Source organism: Lampetra planeri, chromosome 20, assembly GCF_965212315.1.
Source record: "Lampetra planeri chromosome 20, kcLamPlan1.2.h2, whole genome shotgun sequence".
Taxonomy (NCBI): domain Eukaryota; kingdom Metazoa; phylum Chordata; class Hyperoartia; order Petromyzontiformes; family Petromyzontidae; genus Lampetra; species Lampetra planeri.
Window position 1 is genome coordinate 889,471 of NC_136126.1, and position 22,029 is coordinate 911,499.

Sequence of the window (22,029 nt, forward strand, 5' to 3'; positions counted from 1 at the left end):
ATGGATGGGAGAAGGGAACGGACCGGGAGAGGGGCGGGAGGCCGGGATGGAAGCAGCAGGGAGAGAGGCGGAGCGGTGGTGCAGGAAGGGAGGGGAGGAGGAGGGAGGGAAGGAATATTCGGGCTAAGATGTCGGGGATGATGAGCTGGTGACGATGATGATGATGAGGTGGCGATGATGATGATGAGCTGGCGATGATGATGAGCTGGTGATGATGATGATGAGAGGGCAGGCAAGAGAGTGAGAGGGGGAAGGAGCGAGCAGCAAGCAGTGAGCTGCACGGAGGAGCAGCGTCTGTTTTCAAAGGGGGCGGGGAGAGGGGAGGGATGCAGAGTGGGGGGGGGGGGGCACAGGAGTCACGTGATCTATGGAAGGCTCTAGCCGGTTGAGAGAGATACTCGCGAGGCAAGTTTTGAAGGGTAATGCAGAGTAGTTCAATACAAACGACGAGGATGCGTTCCATCGGCAAGATATAAAATACGCAGATTGAATGCACCGTACAATAATTGGGGTTCTGCAAACAATTTATTTCCATCAAGGACCGGCTTTGTATTTGCTTGGATTTCTCCAGCACGGCGAGGTCCGTTACCCGTCACGTGACAGGCGATACTCCACAACAGGAAAGCGGCACGAGAGGTGTGCTTTATTGTGCCAGCATCACTCCCGACCGCCTTTGTCTCCCCAGTGCTGCTGTTGTTTACTTACTCGTTTACGGCCGAGTAAACCTTAGCGGAGGCCCCAGGGGTGATTCAAATATTCCCTGCCACTGTTATTCGGTCGTGAGCGGCATTTTAACTTGGGTCTCGGGATTCGTCGAGCGGTGCGCTAACCACTGCGCCACCGCTCCCCACGTACAAATATTGTATCTCCCGTGTAGCCTTAACAGACTTTTGGGGCGAGTGCTGCTCGCAAGTTGCATCTGTGAAGGCCGGCACGGCACACGAGGGGGTGGGCGGTGGCCAGCACCACGCCCGACCGCCTTTGTCTCTCCCAGTGGCGATATTTGCACACCGCACCAGGTCCTTATTTGAGGCTTACTCGACTTAAGGGAGGCCCAGGACCGGTTCAGATAATCATCACTGGTGTTGGCCGTTAACGGGAATCGAACTTGGGTGGCCGGGTTTGTAGCGCAGTGCGCTAACCACGACGCCACCGCTCCACACAAAGACACGCGCGCGCGTACACACACACGGACGCGCACGTACACACACATACACACGGACACACACACACACGGACGTGGAAGTAAGTGCCTGCGTTTAAGTGCTCTCTTTACAACCCAGCTATCATCTGTGGCCAGGTCACTTTTGAAATAAAAGTTAATAGATCAGTGGGCTTTGTCTGGTAGTCTGGGGATGGTTCAGTGCTGTATTTGTTTGTGTTTGGGTGATTTGTTTATCTCTCGCGTACTTTGCACTCCTACCGTGCTTTTGCATTGTTTGTTATTGTAACGTTCTAACCCGCCCCTACTGGACATATGTTAGATATTGAGCTTCATAGCTCATCGGATTCCTCCTGCAGTAAAAATAAATATTCTGATTCTGAAGCAGCTAAACAATAAATACAATCAATTTTAATTCAAAACATTACGATGATCTGGCGAAGTGCTGAAGATCCGTAGAGAGACAGTCACGATGTGATCAGCTGGTCCTGAGATGGTCGCAAGCGTCTCTTCCGGAGGAGGAAGTTGATTTTGCTGATCCGATTAAGAAGAGGTCCAGATCTGACCAGGATGAGAACGAGGAGGAGGAGGAGTAGGAACGAGGAGGAGGAGTTCTAAACGCGGCCATCGGCTGGCCACTCGGGGTGCGAGAAGCGGACGTTTCTCTGCGCCGCCCAGCGCCCGAACACGGCCTTCTCCGTGACGAAGCGGTGCGTGCCGCCCCTCCCGTGCTCCTGCCTCGAGTACTCCTGGCACTCCGTGCTGCCGTTGGGCTGGTAGTAGTGGTAGGGCACCGTGCGGTGATCGGGCCGGCTGCGCAGACCACGCGGGCAACAGAGAGACGGTCACGTGGTCAGGCCCGGGGGGGGGGGGGGGGCAGCTGCGGATGTTAGCGGTTCGACCTCCACTGGACCGCCCCTGTTAATCCTGCCAGGCGCTAGGCACCTGTGGCGCAGGGTTATTGATGAGCGATGGTGAGGGCGAGTGAGTGGGTAAGTGATGGCGAGGGTGAGTGAGTGTGGTGAGGCACCTGCAGTAGGCGTCGTCGATCATGCCGTACACGTGGATGCTGTCGCACACCTCCATGGCGAGCACCATGGTGAACCAGCCCGTGCTGAGGTACGCGCCCGACTTCAGTCTGCGCCACACCACGCACACCACACCACGCCACACCACGCCACACCACACCACACCACGCACACCACACCACACCACGCCACAGCACACCAAACCACACCACACCACACCACGCACACCACACCACGCCACGCCACACGGTGCCACACCACGACTCGCAGACGAGGGAAGGAGGGAGAGGGGGGCAGGGAGGACGAGGAGGAGAGAAGGAGGAGGGCTTCTTATTCACATCATCATCATCATCAGTGACAGGCCCTCTGTGAGAGGGGCTTGGGCAGGGCGCGTCCTGGCCAGACAGGACGAGACTAGCGATGGAGCGGCAGCTCAAGGTGCGAGCGCGTCCGAGAAGACGTCCACGGCGGGGGTGGCTCGCGCGTGCCGGAGGTGCCGGGCGGATCGTGGCAGGACCCCGAGAGGTGGCGACGGCTCGGTGAGTGAGGCATTCATCCAGCGGTGGATAGATCACAGCTGCTGATGACGCTCACAAAGTCGGCTGCCTGGAACCTGTGGACCCCTTCTCACTTCCCAGGCCTCACACTAAAAGAGGGCCCCAGGACGCGGCTGCTGTCGCTCCGGAGCCCCCCCCCCCCCCTCGTGACCCCCCCCCCCCCCCCCCCCCGCTGGGTCTCACCGGTCCTTGCCCGTCTCGTTCTTGAACATCTCGTCGCACCGCTGCATCTGCTCGTCGGTGAGCGTGAAGATTCGTGCCCAGGGGAAGCGCGACTTCATATCCAGGATCTTGCGGTAGACGGGGCCCGGCGGGTCGCGCTGCATGTTCTTGAGAGGGCCCCAGATCACGTACGTGGCGTTGCCCTCTGCAGGGTGGGGTGGAGTAGAAGGTGATGTTGCCTACAAGTAGCAATGTCTACGTTTTACATGCGGCGTCAGTCATGCAAACGGCATCGTACACAATCACACGTGCTAATCGGCGGTGCGGGGAAAGGACAACAAACTAAACTAAAGAGTGTTCCACCTCCCCCCCAGTGTGCTCCATGTCCCCCCCAGTGTGCTCCATGTCCCCCCCAGTGTGCTCCATGTCCCCCCCAGTGTGCTCCATGTCCCCCCCAGTGTGCTCCATGTCCCCCCCAGTGTGCTCCACCTCCCCCCCAGTGTGCTCCACCTCCCCCCCAGTGTGCTCCACCTCCCCCCCAGTGTGCTCCATGTCCCCCCCAGTGTGCTCCATGTCCCCCCCAGTGTGCTCCACCTCCCCCCCAGTGTGCTCCATGTCCCCCCCAGTGTGCTCCATGTCCCCCCCAGTGTGCTCCATGTCCCCCCCAGTGTGCTCCACCTCCCCCCCAGTGTGCTCCACCTCCCCCCCAGTGTGCTCCATGTCCCCCCCAGTGTGCTCCATGTCCCCCCCAGTGTGCTCCACCTCCCCCCCAGTGTGCTCCATGTCCCCCCCAGTGTGCTCCATGTCCCCCCAGTGTGCTCCATGTCCCCCCCAGTGTGCTCCATCTCCCCCCCAGTGTGCTCCATGTCCCCCCCAGTGTGCTCCACCTCCCCCCCAGTGTGCTCCATGTCCCCCCCAGTGTGCTCCATCTCCCCCCCAGTGTGCTCCATGTCCCCCCCCCAGTGTGTTTCAGGTATCTCCACGCTCTTATAGACGTGTTCAAGGTCCCCCCAGGTGTGTTCCACCTTCCCCCCGCTCCCCCCCAGGTATCTCCCCACTCCCCCCCCCCCCGTGCTCACGCGTGTTGTCGCTGCCGTTGCCGAAGAAGGCGGCGGCGCCTCGCGCCAGCAGCGGCACGCTCGTGTGCGACACCACGCGCACGCTCGCGCGGGCGCCCACGTCGTCGCGGTAGCGCGGGGCGAGCACCGCGTTGTTCATGCGCCACACGCACTCGGCGCCGTCGATGTCGCGCCCCGCGCCGGTGCCCAGCATCTGTCCCGAGCTCGACACGAGGGCGCAGTCCCCGCAGCGCAGGCGCAGCGGCTGCGCAGGGGATGGGGGTGGGGGAGATCGCGTGATCGTCGTCGTCATCATCGTTGTCATTGTCATCAAGATGATCGTCATCATCAACATGATGATGATGACGATCGTCATCGTCGGCTTGTGACTGTCATCGAACAAAGACGGCGGTCACCGCTTCACCGCGTGGCGCTTTCATATGCGCTTCTGCGGCCGTCTGGAACGCTCTTCCTTCCGATATCAGGAAGCCACTGGGAGCTACGCACTTTTCAATCTGGATTGAATTTATTTACAACTGCTGCTGTTTGTGTTGTTGTTGTTGCTGTGCTTCCCCCGCACCTCCGATTAGCGCGGTTGGCTACGTACGGCGCGAAAGAAGTTCAACCTAGGTACGTTCTCGAACCCCCCTCCCGTAAATCTTCGGCGGGCACCCCCCCCCCCCCGGCCCATGCCCTGCCTGGCGTACCTCGCCTCGAGGCACGCCGATGTAGCTCGGCAGCGGCCGGGGCTGGGAGCGGCCGCACGCGTCGCCGAGGCGGAGAGCGGCGAGGAAGGTCAGGGGCCACGGGGGGGCCGCGGGGGGGCCGTGGTGGCGGCACGCGGGCTCCAGGCTGGACATCAGCAGCGTGGCGAGCGTCGCCGCTCCGCCGAGCAGCAGCAGCAGGGCGGAGAGACTCTGCGTGTGGAGGGGGTCGAGGAGGAGGGGGAGGAGGGGGCATTGAACTCAGGACGCCGGTCGTAGCGCTGTGCACTAAGTGCCAACCTGCCGCTTCCCAATCGACCCTCCCCACCACCCACCCCCACGTGTATAAACACTCATTAATTGGCTGAAAACATCTTAATATGCAGAGGACTGCAGAGCCCCGGCAATTGTTGGTAGCACCGGCGCGCCTCCTGGCTGTTGCTGTCTTGCTGACATCCGTGGTTTCTCAGCGATTAGCGATACATGCAATTTGCATGAACCACGATGCTATATACAAAACTGCACATCGTTGACATTATCATTATTAACACGCAGGCTTTCGCAACCAATATCATCCATAATAGAGGTTTTTGGGTGAGATCACGTCAATATAAAATGTGTCGTTAAACCCGCCACCACCCGACACAGCCAACTAGTACGGCTTGTCACGTACACAGGACGTGCCAATTCGTCACTAGTACAGCACACCGGTGTGTTGGAGAGCCAAGCCACACCATTTACAATCTGAGTACGATGTTCCTTATATAGAGGCGTAGACGTGGTGACCACATCCATAAAAACAAACTCTATTATGGATGATCTTGATGACTCTTTTGTCCCGGTGGTTATTCAATCGGCCTGCATTCTCGTGACCGCAAACGTTCGGTTTACGCTGGAAGAACGCGATTGGTTGTGAGCAGCCCACGAGGATCAGCTGGAAAATAAAGTGGCAATCAATACGAGGAGAGGGGGGTAAACAACACTCGTAAACCCACTGTTGTGAAATCACAATTATCAGGTGACGATTGTGCAAGGCGGCTACAGTAGCACAAAGAGACAATTCCCGGGGTGAAGTCGCGGTCATGGGATTAGGGAGGCGGGTCCGGGCCGAACCCACCCACTCACCCACCCACCCACTCGCTCACTCAACCACTCACCCACCCACCGACGCACCCGCCCGCCCACCCACCAATTCACCCACACACTCAAACAATAACTCACCGCTGCACCCACCAATTCACCCACCCACTCAAACAATCACTCATCGCTGCACCCACCCCACCTACGCACCCACCCACCCACCGACGCACCCACCCACCCACTCACCGACGCATCCACGCACGGACTCAACGACCCACTCACCAACGCGCCCATCCAACCCTACGTGCATCCTGGCACCTTTCAAATACAGTCCTGTCAAGGGTATGCGAATCAGCTCATTGTGCAATGTGCTCCCGGAAGGGAGGGAGACGAGCAGGACAGGGATGACGGAGCTGAAGATGAGATTCAGATGGAGCTAAGATTCGGATGGCGATGAGAGGGTTGTAGCTAACAAGAGGATGGTGGTGACGTCGTGACTCATGATCCATCACCGCCCGCCGTCTCTTTTCTCGTGTCACAAAGACAAAGGTGCCTCGCACGGCCTTTGCCACGCTTGCTAACAGGCGGGGTGGAGTGGACAGCACCACGTGAGGTCTACCAGCTTCTGAGTTCAGGATGGGTCTAAATGGGAAGGCCTAGGACCGGTGTGAGATGTTCGTTACCGATATTGGCCGTGAGCTGGAATCGAACTCGGGTGGCCGGAGACAAGATTCGTAGCGCGGTGCCGCCCTCACTGTGAACCCGGCGACCAAAAATGTTAATTATTCCCACGGCCAACATCCGTGACGAACATCCCGTCCTGGGCCTTAAACGAGTACCTTGAGTGATGTGTTCACAGCCACCCAGGTTCTTTGTCTTCATCTGTGTAGCTTTGCACTCTGTTTTATCGATACTATACGATCGCGTATTTATGACTGCACTGTTTGCAGGCGACGGTGTTTGTTTAAGCCCGGGTCGCCCTTCACAAACGCGCTGTGTCTCAATCTTTTTACATTTCTAGTGAGTTCAACTGAGTCGCAGACGTATACTTGGAGGCAACACGTTGATTTGACTCCAACACACGGGGTAACTTCCCCTTAACAGAATAACAACCTGTGGTGGTGACCACCAGGCTAGCTACACTAGTTACCACCGGGTGGTGACCACCAGGCTAGCTACACCACATGACTGGTGTAGCTAACCAAGTGGTGACCACCAGGCTAGCTACACTAGTTACCACGTGACTGGTGTAGCTACCACGTGGTGACCACCAGGCTAGCTACACCAGTTACCACGTGACTGGTGTAGCTAGCCTGGTGGTGACCACGTGACAAGCTACACTTGTTACCACGTGACCACCAGGTTAACTACACTAGTTACCACACTAATTACAACGTAACTGCTACTACGGACCGGGACCAGCAGCTCGGGTCCAGGTCCACGTGTTGAAGACTCAGTAGAACGTAGATGATTGCTTGAGAATGTATTGTTTTATTTTAATTATTTTATTACTTCCCTTAGACGAAGGTTTCTTCAGGATGAACAACAACGCCGGCCCCTCTGGGGGACCCGGCTTATATCCTCTGCGGCGTGGCTGGCTCCGCCCTTGGCCACGCCCACCTTGCAGAATCCTCGAGCAGGATCTGGACCCCGACACGTGACCACCCCTAACGCCCACTTGGGGCCCTTTTGTAGACTTAACCGGTCACGTGTCCTCTCGGGTCAACCAGAGTGCCACGGCCTTGAGTAACATCGTTCCTACGGCCGGCACTCCCACACCCTGTCCTGTAGGGGCTGGCACTGCACGCCAAGCGTGGTGCCATCCAGCACTATCAATCAGCGCTCGCCGGGCCCCTCTAGGGCCGGTACTACACCCACACCACGTGGTGTCCGCGATGTCACTACACCGCTCGCCGGGCCCCTCTAGGGCCGGTACTGCACAGAGACATCCCGCGATGTCACTACACATCTAACGGGGTCGTTATAGACTCGTGGCCACGTGCAGCGACCACCTGAGCCATCAGTTGCTCAACCCGAGGTGCGCGACCGTTTGCAGGCTACGGTGTTTGTTTAAGCCCGGGTCGCCCTTCACAAACAAGCTGTCTCAATCTGTTGACATTTGCCGGGGTCGTTATAGACTCGTGGCCACTGGCAGTGACCACCTGAGCCATCAGTTGCTCAACCCGAGGTGCGCGACCGTTTGCAGGCTACGGTGTTTGTTTAAGCCCGGGTCGCCCTTCACAAACACGCTGTGTCTCAATCTGTTGACATTTGCCGGGGTCGTTATAGACTCGTGGCCACGTGCAGTGACCACCTGAGCCGTCAGTTGCTCAACCCGGGCCGCGCGCTGTCGACACCCGTCCAGAGTAGCCCAGCGCTGTGGAGGCAGCAGCAGCAGCTTGGGCTGGTGGATCACAGATGGGGGGGGTTCTCGGGGGCGTCGGGGAGGAGCCGTACCCCCGGCTCGCCAGGTAGAAGGCGGTACAGCAAGTGGGATACTCGCCATCTGTTCCGTCTGTACGGGGATCGAGTGTTACCCCCTCGCGCAAGGCGTGGGGGGGGGGGTTCCCCGGTTGCTCCGGGTTCCTCCTCCCACGTGAATGATAATAAACGACACGACTCGTCATGAATTGGCCGAACACATCTTAAAATAAACCCCAATACAACAGAAGAACCCTCCTGAAAAAACCAGCCCTGCTACTCAGTAGCGTGTCTCTCCTGAATAGAAAAAAGTTTAAATTCACGATGGGGTGTCCAAATAAATACTGGTATTTTGTAACGCAGAGAGAGAGAGGGGGGAAGAAATGCGTGCGGAGGAAACTGCTCGTCTGCTTGGCCACGCGGACGTTTGGATATCCTCCAGCAGGAAGGACGCCAGCGTGGTGCAGGACGTCAGCGTGGTGGATGACGTCAGCGTGGTGCAGCACGTCAGCGTGGTGGATGACGTCAGCGTGGTGCAGCACGTCAGTGTGGTGCAGCACGTCAGTGTGGTGGATGACGTCAGCGTGGTGCAGCACGTCAGTGTGCTGGATGACGTCAGTGTGGTGCAACACGTGAGTGTGGTGCAGGACGTAAATGTGGTGCAGCAGAGATCGGGCGCCAGAGAGAGAGGTGGCAGAGCTATGGACGGGATGTGCAGATGAATCACCTTCGATGCCGATGAGTGCGGCTGGTATTCACGTCGTCGTTGATGATGAAATAATAATGAGAATAGGCTTCACCACAGCAGGTTTTAATATGTTCAAACATCAAATAAATACCGAGTGCAAGGCAAACATGGTTTAATAATAATGTATGAATTTCCTTTGAAGCTGATTGACCGCCACCAGAGTCTCACCAGCCTTAGAACAGAGAATAACCCCAAAAGGCAAACAGCGCAAATGCAATGCAAATACCAGAACCATTTAAACTTCGGGCTGAGCAGGGACATCTATGGGAACTTTTTGCCAGTATCGATATTGGTCAGAAGGGTTCCATAGCCACATCGTCGTCGTCATCATTCTCATGGAGGCAAGACTTGCATCGTCGTCGTCGTCAGCGTGCAGGAAGCGGCTGCTGCGCTTCCCACAGTCCGCGGTCGTTTCCACGGCATCGGGAAATGTTCACTTGCGCTCGGAGATTGTGCGGCGTGACTTTTCAAATCTGGCACTCACACCGATGGCACTCACACCGATGGGGGGGCAGTCACACCGATGGGGTGGCAGTCACAATGGTGTGACTGCCCCCCCCGCCCCCCGCGAGCGAGGCAGGTGGCGTGCGCGGCGCCTTTGATGGGTTTACAGCAGCCGAGGGGCTAACAACGCGAGGCGTGCGGTCGTTGGGAAGGTCTCGGGGGCGAGATGGGGGTAGGAGCCGAAGGGGGCGAGATGGGGGTAGGAGCCGAAGGGGGTGAGATGGGGTAGGAGCCGAAGGGGGCGAGATGGGGTAGGAGCCGAAGGGGCTATCTGGCGATGAGATTATCGAGACGAGGGCCAGATAAGCCAGGGAGAGTTCAGGGCGCGAGAGAGAGCGGCAGAGCTGCAGACGGCAGCACGTCAGTGGTAGATTGACACGGGTTGACGTCACGTGCATCGTCGTTAAGGAGCGTAAATCATCAACCACGCGAACTCCGCTCGGATTGTGGCTGCCCATCGATCAAAGGCGGCGGTCACCGCGTCTCGCACTCTCAGATGCGCTTCGGCAGCCGTCCGCAGCGAGCTGCTTCCTTCCGATGTTCGGAAGCCACTGGAGCAGCTGTGCACTTTTGCACCTAAATGGAAAGCTAAATTATTTATGACTGCTTTCTTTGCGTGTTTTAGTTTGCCGTGCGTACGCAGGTCTGCTCAAATGAAGCTCAACAAACGCGAGGAAACACCATCGCTGCACCCTGTCGAGTCGACCACAATAGGGGGGGAGGGGGGGGGCCTACACAGCCGCTGCGGTCGTGAGACGCCCGTGGAGTGAGATCCCGCGTGGTGCGATCGGCATCGCGCTCGCTGGAGCTGCTGATGCCTTCAGGGAAGTCGTGGACTGTAGACGCAACTGCGCACAATTCTGTGAGTCACTTATAATCGCTTTGCCGTTACTTATTGCCAATTATGGACTCAGACTATTGTCCTATCATCTCATAGAGTCCCTGGCACGTATCGACACAGTGGCAGTGGGGGTCGCAGAATGCCGATGTATTACTAATAAACCCCAATGACATCGGATTCCTCCAGTGTAAATACATATTCTGATCCTAATAAAAAAAAACTATCCTGATTCCGATTCTGGGGGGGGGGGGGGGGGGGTGGGGGGGCGTGTTGGGTCCAAGCGACTCATCGCCTGCCTCTGCCCAGGCTGCTCCCTCCCCACCTCGACGTTGGGCCCCACGTGGGGTTCGTGGCACCAGGTTGGGGCGACGCTGCGGCTCGCGCGGCTCTCACCACGTGGCGATGTTGGCCCAACGTTAGCTCGTTTATTGGAGATTTCCTCCGGTAAATATCTGTTGCTTTCGTAACAAAACCCCCGTTATTTCCATGCAGATCAGTCTTGTCCCATTTATACCTTGTAATGTAATGTAACGTCATTTCTTGTTATTTTAGTTGTTTTTTATATAACATATTTATATAACAATCTATATATAAAGGCAAATTAATGAGAGGTTAATGAAACCAGGTTGATTAATGAAACCACAGAGACACACAGAGAGACACAAACACAGAAAGAGACAAATATACACAGAGAGAGGCACACAGAAATACAGATCTGACATTAGGCGTAGTCCCAATTGTCTTCACAAATATGGAGCCCTTTGGGCTGGTTGGGGCGCAACGCTTTTTTTGTTTGAAACTCGCTCAGATCAGCTACCTGCACAAACTCACAGGCACGCATCACAACCGCGAAAAATGCTGACAGGGAAAATATCCGAAACCCTCACGTCCCACGTCTTCCATCACTCACAGCCTCAGGGGCGAGAGTATTTAGCAAGCAAGTCGCTCTGGACGTCATCGCTCAACTGAGTTATTGCCTGCAGCCGCTTTGTCCACATCTGAGCGAGTGGTTGTGCAATGAGAGGTCGCGAATGCCCAGCAGCAGCAGTAGCGTAGCGCCACCACCACCACCACCGCTGCCAGACACGAATCAAGTCTCGATTTAAAGCTTTCGTGACTGCAGGGATTCATCTTCTTGGTTCTTTCGGTAAAGTCACGTAGAAGGAAAATAATAAAATAATACAAATGTATTTTTTTAATTGTATTATTTTCCTTCTACGTGACTTTACCGAAAGAACCAAGAAGACGAATCAAGTCATCAAACTTGCAACCTGCTCGAGGCCGCCTCTCTATTTACATATCCCTTTGATCCCGGGCCGCCTTCAAACATCTGCCCGGGGTCCACAACCTCTGCCGCAATTCTCCCGTCGTGTTCCCTCCGACAGACGCCCGCCATCGTCGAGGCAGCTCGGTGCACGTGACCCGCTGTGCTCTGCTCAGAGCCCCTTCTCCATTGAGTTATTCTCCCCTCCCCCCGTGACGTCATAACGACTATGACGCCATAACGGCTATGACGTCACCGCACGTGGCCTGGTTAACGAGTGTTCCCCGAAGTCCAAGTCGCAATAAGCGTGAGCGTCGTTGTGGAGACAGTCAAGAGCACGATAGATAATCAGACACTTGGTCTCCTCCTTCACATATCTCCGACTCTACGCGTACAAAATAGTAATTAACAAATAAACGTCTCACACATCCCATCAGGAGTACGCACGGCCTTCTGGGAGTGCATCATTTCAGCAGCATTGTTTCAAGACAAAGTAAAACTCTGGACAGGTTTCGACATTCGGTGTCTCATAAGCAGTAGAGCCAGGCACGGTGCTGCTGGAATCAATGCTGGGAGAACTACCGGATTGTACTGCATGGACGTCTGTCTCTTTACGCTCTGGGGGTCCCGGTTGGGCGCGACATTCTGTATGAGTTTGTCAATTCCCTACACATACGATTAGCACGGTTGGTTACGTACGGTGCGAAAGAAGTTCAACATACGTACAACTCAACTCAACAGATACCGTGTGTGTGTGTGGCCTTAAAAGAAAACAAATATAATAGCCGACATTTCGGGCAACGGCCCTTTTTTATGAATATATGTTTGTAATGTCTTCACATTTACATTGGTTTGCTGTGCGTGGGTGTGAATGAATTGTGTGTGATTTCGGTTTAGTTGCAATTTGGTCAAATATTTAATAATAATGATGATTAATGAACTTGCTGTCTCGGCACATTCCTCCGCACACACGAACACGACCTTCGCGTCGCTCCGGCAGACACCACGCGCGCGTCAATGACTCCGACGTTCGAGTTGATTGATGATTGTCAACTGTGAGAGATTCGTACACGTTGCGGTATTCGCGCCCACGTTATTATCATCGCCAACATCACCACCACCATCACCACCACCATCATCACCACCATCATCATCATTACCACCATCACCACCATCATGACCATCATTACGAAGGAAGGCGCCTTTTTGTTTCACAGTCGGGGCGGGCGGGGGTGCCGCTGCCGCTGCTGTGTGTGTGTGATCCTGATTTGAGTGATTTACGGGTATCTAGAAGTTTGTAAACGCGTACCGTGGCGCGGGGCACTCAAAGGCTTACTCTTGCGAATGACGCCACGGGAATCTTTAAGGTCCACGTGGCTAAACCCAGCGACTCGCGTCCTGTCCCCTCGTCGACAGCTCCTCCACGCAGCTACACGAACCCCCCTCCCCCTCCTCGTGTTGACCCAGGATTGTGTTATCTAAACAAACCCAGTTCATGATTAGCCGGCCGCTGTATAACCGAACAGTCGCTACGCATCTGTCCTTTTGGGGAGCGGTGGTGAAATGATTAACGGCGTGCGCCAATTGCATCGGGCGCGATTTCCGGCCACGGCCTGTATCTACCAGGGCCTCCCCTAGGTCGACTCAGCCTTAATTAACTAAGCAGTGCCGGGGAGACAAGGGCGGCCGGGCGTGGTTCTGGCCACACCAACCCTTGGTGCAGGTGTTGCTCGCTAACATCACTTGCCCCACCAGTCTGTGTAGGCTGCACGGGGCATCTTTGCCTTTGTGTGTATGCGTGTCATTTCTTACCCAAGGCGCGTCGTGGAACACAATCTCCGGCGCTGCGTTAGAGAGAGAGACAAAGGCTGTCGGGGGTGCGTGGTCCCAACCATCACCTATCTGCGTGTCCTACCCAGTCCTATCGGCACACGCATGCCAACACGACAGCGGGTCTCTCTAAACTTACTTGCATCGTGCCTGTTTCAACTGAACGCTTCTCAAAATAATTCAAGATCCTTTAACTCATGTTCACATCATCGTCGTCGTCGTAATGTGCCGTGATCTACCCACTGCTGGATGAAAGGTGACTGGTCTCTGTTTTGCGCCACGATGATGGTCATGTCAGCGGGTGGGCGGAGGATCGGTTCGGATGTGTCTCTCTGTCTCTCTCTCTGTCTGTCTGTCTCTCTCTCTCTGTCTCTCTCTCTGTCTCTCTCCCGTGCCATCAAGGAGTGGCGCCTGAAGCTGGAGGCGCCGGGGGACGGTGGCCGCCCCCCCTCCTCCTTCCCGGAGTTGTGAGTCTCCTGCGCGCAGCCCCCCGGCCACAGCGGCTCCGGCAAGCTACTGAAGCTCCGAGGCTGCAGGAACGTGCCCCTGAATAGCGCCCCGAACACAGCCAGCGCTCTACACGTGCTGTGTCAAGGCGCTCTTCATGTGCCGTGTCAAGGCGCTCTACACGTGCTGTGTCAAGGCGCTCTACACGTGCTGCGTCAAGGCGCTCTACACGTGCTGTGTCAAGGCGTTCTACACGTGCTGTGTCAAGGCGCTCTACACGTGATGTGTCAAGGCGCTCTACACGTGCTGTGTCAAGGCGCTCTACACGTGCTGTGTCAAGGCGCTCTACACGTGCTATCTCAAGGCGCTCTACACGTGCTGCGTCAAGGCGCTCTACACGTCGCTGTGTCAAGGCGCTCTACACGTGCTGTGTCAAGGCGCTCTACACGTGCTGTGTCAAGGCGCTCTACACGTGCTGTGTCAAGGCGCTCTACACGTGCTGCGTCAAGGCGCTCTACACGTGCTGTGTCAAGGCGCTCTACACGTGCTGTGTCAAGGCGCTCTACACGTGCTGTGTCAAGGCGCTCTACACGTGCTGTGTCATGGCGCTCTACACGTGCTGTGTCATGGCGCTCTACACGTGGCTGTGTCAAGGCGCACTACACGTGGCTGTGTCATGGCGCTCTATACGTGGCTGTGTCAAGGCGCTCTACACGTGCTGTGTCATGGCGCTCTACACGTGCTGTGTCATGGTGCTCTACACGTGCTGTGTCAAGGCGCTCTACACGTGCTGTGTCATGGCGTTCTACACGTGCTGTGTCATGGCGCTCTACACGTGGCTGTGTCAAGGCGCTCTACACGTGCTGTGTCATGGCGCTCTATACGTGGCTGTGTCAAGGCGCTCTACACGTGCTGTGTTATGGCGCTCTACACGTGGCTGTGTCATGGCGCTCTATACGTGGCTGTGTCAAGGCGCTCTACACGTGCTGTGTCATGGCGCTCTACACGTGGCTGTGTCATGGCGCTCTATACGTGGCTGTGTCAAGGCGCTCTACACGTGGCTGTGTCAAGGCGCTCTACACGTGGCTGTGTCATGGCGCTCTACACGCGCTGTGTCAAGGCGCTCTACACGTGCTGTGTCATGGCGCTCTACACGTGGCTGTGTCAAGGCGCTCTACACGTGCCGTGTCAAGGCGCTCTACACGTGCCGTGTCATGGCGCTCTATACGTGGCTGTGTCATGGCGCTCTACACGTGCTGTGTCAAGGCGCTCTACACGTGCTGTGTCAAGGCGCTCTACACGTGCTGTGTCAAGGCGCTCTACACGTGCTGTGTCAAGGCGCTCTACACGTGCTGTGTCAAGGCGCTCTACACGTGCTGTGTCATGGCGCTCTACACGTGGCTGTGTCAAGGCGCTCTACACGTGCTGTGTCATGGCGCTCTACATGTGCTGTGTCATGGCGCTCTACACGTGGCTGTGTCAAGGCGCTCTACACGTGCTGTGTCAAGGCGCTCTACACGTGGCTGTGTCATGGCGCTCTACACGTGGCTGTGTCAAGGCGCTCTACACGTGCTGTGTCATGGCGCTCTATACGTGGCTGTGTCAAGGTGCTCTACACGTGCTGTGTCAAGGCGCTCTACACGTGCTGTGTCAAGGCGCTCTACACGTGCTGTGTCAAGGCGCTCTACACGTGCTGTGTCATGGCGCTCTACACGTGGCTGTGTCAAGGCGCTCTACACGTGCTGTGTCATGGCGCTCTACACGTGCTGTGTCATGGCGCTCTACACGTGGCTATGTCAAGGCGCTCTACACGTGCTGTGTCATGGCGCTCTACACGTGGCTGTGTCATGGCGCTCTACACGTGCTGTGTCATGGCGCTCTACACGTGCTGTGTCAAGGCGCTCTACACGTGCTGTGTCATGGCGCTCTACATGTGCTGTGTCATGGCGCTCTACACGTGGCTGTGTCAAGGCGCTCTACACGTGCTGTGTCATGGCGCTCTACACGTGGCTGTGTCAAGGCGCTCTACACGTGCTGTGTCATGGCGCTCTATACGTGGCTGTGTCAAGGCGCTCTACACGTGCTGTGTCAAGGCGCTCTACACGTGCTGTGTCAAGGCGCTCTACACGTGCTGTGTCAAGGCGCTCTACACGTGCTGTGTCATGGCGCTCTACACGTGGCTGTGTCAAGGCGCTCTACACGTGCTGTGTCATGGCGCTCTACACGTGCTGTGTCAAGGTGCTCTACACGTGCTGTGTCAAGGTGCTCTACACGTGCTGTGTCAAGGCGCTCTACACGTGCTGTGTCATTGCGCTCTACACGTGGCTGTGTCAAGGCGCTCTACACGTGCTGTGTCATTGCGCTCTACACGTGGCTGTGTCAAGGCGCTCTACACGTGCTGTGTCAAGGCGCTCTACACGTGCTGTGTCATGGCGCTCTACACGTGCTGTGTCAAGGCGCTCTACACGTGCCGTGTCAAGGCGCTCTACACGTGCCGTGTCAAGGCGCTCTACACGTGCCGTGTCAAGGCGCTCTACACGTGCCGTGTCAAGGCGCTCTACACGTGCCGTGTCAAGGCGCTCTACACGTGCTGTGTCAAGGCGCTCTACACGTGCCGTGTCAAGGCGTTCTACACGTGCTGTGTCATGGCGCTCTACACGTGCTGTGTCATGGCGCTCTACACGTGGCTGTGTCAAGGCGCTCTACACGTGCTGTGTCATTGCGCTCTACACGTGGCTGTGTCATTGCGCTCTACACGTGGCTGTGTCATGGCGCTCTACACGTGCTGTGTCAAGGCGCTCTACACGTGCTGTGTCATGGCGCTCTACACGTGCTGTGTCATGGCGCTCTACACGTGCTGTGTCATGGCGCTCTACACGTGCTGTGTCAAGGCGCTCTACACGTGCTGTGTCATGGCGCTCTACACGTGCTGTGTCATGGCGCTCTACACGTGCTGTGTCATGGCGCTCTACACGTGCTGTGTCATGGCGCTCTACACGTGCTGTGTCATGGCGCTCTACACGTGCTGTGTCATGGCGCTCTACACGTGCTGTGTCAAGGCGCTCTACACGTGGCTGTGTCATGGCGCTCTACACGTGCTGTGTCATGGCGCTCTACACGTGCTGTGTCAAGGCGCTCTACACGTGCTGTGTCAAGGCGCTCTACACGTGCTGTGTCATGGCGCTCTACACGTGCTGTGTCATGGCGCTCTACACGTGCTGTGTCATGGCGCTCTACACGTGCTGTGTCATGGCGCTCTACACGTGCTGTGTCATGGCGCTCTACACGTGCTGTGTCAAGGCGCTCTACACGTGCTGTGTCATGGCGCTCTACACGTGCTGTGTCATGGCGCTCTACACGTGCTGTGTCATGGCGCTCTACACGTGCTGTGTCATGGCGCTCTACACGTGCTGTGTCATGGCGCTCTACACGTGCTGTGTCAAGGCGCTCTACACGTGCTGTGTCATGGCGCTCTACACGTGCTGTGTCAAGGCGCTCTACACGTGCTGTGTCATGGCGCTCTACACGTGGCTGTGTCAAGGCGCTCTACACGTGCTGTGTCATGGCGCTCTACACGTGCTGTGTCATGGCGCTCTACACGTGCTGTGTCAAGGCGCTCTACACGTGCTGTGTCATGGCGCTCTACACGTGCTGTGTCAAGGCGCTCTACACGTGCTGTGTCATGGCGCTCTACACGTGGCTGTGTCAAGGCGCTCTACACGTGCTGTGTCATGGCGCTCTACACGTGCTGTGTCATGGCGCTCTACACGTGGCTGTGTCAAGGCGCTCTACACGTGCCGTGTCAAGGCGCTCTACACGTGCCGTGTCAAGGCGCTCTACACGTGCCGTGTCATGGCGCTCTACACGTGCCGTGTCAAGGCGCTCTACACGTGCCGTGTCAAGGCGCTCTACACGTGCCATGTCAAGGCGCTCTACACGTGCCGTGTCATGGCGCTCTACACGTGCCGTGTCAAGGCGCTCTACACGTGCCGTGTCATGGCGCTCTACACGTGCCGTGTCAAGGCGCTCTACACGTGCCGTGTCAAGGCGCTCTACACGTGCCGTGTCAAGGCGCTCTACACGTGCCGTGTCAAGGCGCTCTACACGTGCCGTGTCATGGCGCTCTACACGTGCCGTGTCAAGGCGCTCTACACGTGCCGTGTCAAGGCGCTCTACACGTGCCGTGTCAAGGCGCTCTACACGTGCCGTGTCAAGGCGCTCTACACGTGCCGTGTCAAGGCGCTCTACACGTGCCGTGTCAAGGCGCTCTACACGTGCCGTGTCAAGGCGCTCTACACGTGCCGTGTCAAGGCGCTCTACACGTGCCGTGTCAAGGCGCTCTACACGTGCCGTGTCAAGGCGCTCTACACGTGCCGTGTCAAGGCGCTCTACACGTGCCGTGTCAAGGCGCTCTACACGTGCTGTGTCAAGGCGCTCTACACGTGCCGTGTCAAGGCGCTCTACACGTGCTGTGTCATGGCGCTCTACACGTGCTGTGTTATGGCGCTCTACACGTGGCTGTGTCAAGGCGCTCTACACGTGCTGTGTCATTGCGCTCTACACGTGCTGTGTCATTGCGCTCTACACGTGGCTGTGTCATTGCGCTCTACACGTGGCTGTGTCATGGCGCTCTACACGTGCTGTGTCAAGGCGCTCTACACGTGCTGTGTCATGGCGCTCTACACGTGCTGTGTCATGGCGCTCTACACGTGCTGTGTCAAGGCGCTCTACACGTGCTGTGTCATGGCGCTCTACACGTGCTGTGTCATGGCGCTCTACACGTGCTGTGTCATGGCGCTCTACACGTGCTGTGTCATGGCGCTCTACACGTGCTGTGTCATGGCGCTCTACACGTGCTGTGTCATGGCGCTCTACACGTGCTGTGTCAAGGCGCTCTACACGTGGCTGTGTCATGGCGCTCTACACGTGCTGTGTCATGGCGCTCTACACGTGCTGTGTCATGGCGCTCTACACGTGCTGTGTCAAGGCGCTCTACACGTGCTGTGTCAAGGCGCTCTACACGTGCTGTGTCATGGCGCTCTACACGTGCTGTGTCATGGCGCTCTACACGTGCTGTGTCAAGGCGCTCTACACGTGCTGTGTCATGGCGCTCTACACGTGCTGTGTCATGGCGCTCTACACGTGCTGTGTCAAGGCGCTCTACACGTGCTGTGTCATGGCGCTCTACACGTGCTGTGTCATGGCGCTCTACACGTGCTGTGTCATGGCGCTCTACACGTGCTGTGTCATGGCGCTCTACACGTGCTGTGTCATGGCGCTCTACACGTGCTGTGTCAAGGCGCTCTACACGTGCTGTGTCATGGCGCTCTACACGTGCTGTGTCAAGGCGCTCTACACGTGCTGTGTCATGGCGCTCTACACGTGGCTGTGTCAAGGCGCTCTACACGTGCTGTGTCATGGCGCTCTACACGTGCTGTGTCATGGCGCTCTACACGTGGCTGTGTCAAGGCGCTCTACACGTGCTGTGTCAAGGCGCTCTACACGTGCCGTGTCAAGGCGCTCTACACGTGCCGTGTCATGGCGCTCTACACGTGCCGTGTCAAGGCGCTCTACACGTGCCGTGTCAAGGCGCTCTACACGTGCCGTGTCAAGGCGCTCTACACGTGCCGTGTCAAGGCGCTCTACACGTGCCGTGTCAAGGCGCTCTACACGTGCCGTGTCATGGCGCTCTACACGTGCCGTGTCAAGGCGCTCTACCCGTGTCGTGTCAAGGCGCTCTACACGTGCCGTGTCAAGGCGCTCTACACGTGCCGTGTCAAGGCGCTCTACACGTGCCGTGTCATGGCGCTCTACACGTGCCGTGTCAAGGCGCTCTACACGTGCCGTGTCAAGGCGCTCTACACGTGCCGTGTCAAGGCGCTCTACACGTGCCGTGTCAAGGCGCTCTACACGTGCCGTGTCAAGGCGCTCTACACGTGCCGTGTCAAGGCGCTCTACACGTGCCGTGTCATGGCGCTCTACACGTGCCGTGTCAAGGCGCTCTACACGTGCCGTGTCAAGGCGCTCTACACGTGCCGTGTCAAGGCGCTCTACACGTGGCTGTGTCAAGGCGCTGCATTTCCGGGACCTGGCCGACCTACCGGACACAAAGCGAGAGACCATTTCCCTCCCCTCATTGCGGCCGCCCCTCAGTGGAAACAAGTGAACAAGTCTCCCCCGTAGCTGAACGCTGCGGTGACCTCCAGTGGAGGTTGGCACACTGCACGTTGCCATCGGCCGTGTGGCTCAGCCGAATCTCGCCAGGGGTAACAGACTTGTGCATTTCCTGCGGTGCCAGGGAGGATCTGCCCCACCAGTACTTGCGCTGTCAGTACCTCAAACCAATGTTCCGCCTTTTGGGGGACATCTTCAGGAAACTGGGGGTGCCCTTCTACAACAGCAGCTTCGTATATGGGGGGTGGTGCCTTACCTGGCTAACAAGCGCCATGACCTCGACAACTTCGCCTGTGCTCAGGCGAAGTTGGCGGTGTACAGAACGATAAAAGAGATGCTGGAAGGTGACACTGACGGCTGCTCTGTGCTGCTTCCAGTGTTCAGGGGCCTGCTCAAGGCTCGGCTCAGGCTGGAGCACGCCATGTACCACACACATGCCGGTGATGTGCGCGTCTTCCTCGAACGCTGGGGAGCAGTACAAGCCCCTCTCCGTACCAGCGTGGACGGCACCCTCGTGTTCACCTTCCGAAGCGCTCGCTCGTCACCGTGGCGTGCGCGATGAGCACCACGTGACTTTTCTTTTGTGTTGTGCGCGGCGCATTTAGCGCCACAGCGCGTGGATGTATCGTGTCTGTGATTTGTTTGCTGGTGACTTGTGTATTTCGTATCGGAATCGCCTCCAGTGCTGTTGCTGCTGGCGGCAATAAAAGTTGTTTAAAAGTCAAAGTCTCTCTCTGTCGCTGTCTCTCTTTTTTACGATCAGTGGAAACAAGCAGATGCTCGGTATAGTCGGCACTTTGCTTCGTTCATCATTTCGTTTTTTTAATCTTTGCTTTATGTAACCCCCCCCCCCTCTCGCTCTAGCTCAATCTCTCGCTCACTCTATCTGTTTCTCCCTCTATCTCTCTGTCTCTCTCTGTGTCTCTGTATCTGTCTCTCTCTGTGTCTCTGTATCTGTCTCTCTCTGTGTCTCTCTCTCTGTCTCTCTCTCTCTCTCTCTCGCCCCCGTGCGGAGAGGCCACGCCTAGTGGTCGCTCCTGCTCCACCAGGTGAGCGGATGGAGGCCTGGGCTCAGGTGAGAGCCTGAGCCTGGCCTAGAGAGAGTTAACTAGGAAAAACTCTAGTTTATTCTGTTTTCTCATCCCGGGGGTCAGCCTGCTGTAGAAACAGGTTGCTATTACTACTGTTGTGTGTGTGTGTGTCGGTGTCGTGTGTTTGTCTGTGTGTTCGTTTGTCTGCTTGGACTGGTCGCGTTGTGTGTGGGCCTGGTGCTTTGTTACCTGGATCGGCACCACGTGGGTCTGGCCTGCTCTGTCTGCCTGGTGAGTGTTTGGTTGTGTTTGTGTTGTGTTTGGTTTGTGCTGTGTGGGTGTCTGTCTGGTTTGTGTGTTTGTCTAAGTGTTTGTTTTGTTTGTTTGTCTGCTTGGCCTGGTCGCGTTGTGTGTTGGCCTGGTGCTTTGTACCTGGATCAGCACCACGTGCGTCTGGCCTGCTTGTCTGCTTGGAGAGTGTTTGGTTTGTGTTGTGACTTGTCTGGTTGTTTTGTGTTGTGTGTTGTTTTATTTTGTGTTGTGTGTGTGTTTGGCTGGTTTGTGTGTTTGGCAGTGTGTTCGTTTGTCTGTTTGTCTGCTTGGCTGGTCGCGTTGTGTGTTGGCCTGGTGCTTTGTACCTGGATCGGCACCACGTGGGTCTGGCCTGCTTGTCTGTTGGGTGAGTGGTTGGTTTGTGTGTTTGATTGCGCGTGCGTTTTTTCATTTATCTGTCGTTTTGTTATTTGTATGTTGGTGTGATTATTCGTTTTCGTTTGTTTACTTGTTGGTTCGGTCGTGTGTGTGTTCGTCTGTGTGTTTGTCCTGCGCGTGTGTGTGCTTGTCTGTGCGTGTGTGTGTTTGTCTGTCTGTCTGGTGATTGGTTTCAGGTGTGTGTTGTGTGTTTGTTGTGTCGGGGGGTTATTACTTTTTTCTATCACTTGTTATTTATTTCTACGATTATTTTGACAAAAACAACAACGACAACGAAAACAGCATCAGCAGCAAACACCCCAACGAC

The 22,029-nt window shown here is 56.6% G+C and overlaps 1 protein-coding gene across 1 annotated transcript in view; it reads right to left on the minus strand.

Annotated features, from left to right (window-relative positions):
• Nucleotides 1-506: 506 nt before the first annotated feature.
• The window catches only part of LOC144724238 (alpha-N-acetylgalactosaminide alpha-2,6-sialyltransferase 3-like), a 23,928-nt gene continuing 2,405 nt past the window's right edge, over nt 507-22,029 (minus strand). The window contains exons 2-6 of the mRNA XM_078603203.1: nt 4,675-4,884; nt 3,989-4,232; nt 2,931-3,114; nt 2,193-2,300; nt 507-1,975 (exon numbers count right to left, since the gene is read on the minus strand). Coding sequence (XP_078459329.1) covers nt 1,777-1,975; nt 2,193-2,300; nt 2,931-3,114; nt 3,989-4,232; nt 4,675-4,884 — 945 coding nt within the window. The 3' untranslated portion in view covers nt 507-1,776. The remainder of the gene's footprint in view (nt 1,976-2,192; nt 2,301-2,930; nt 3,115-3,988; nt 4,233-4,674; nt 4,885-22,029) is intronic.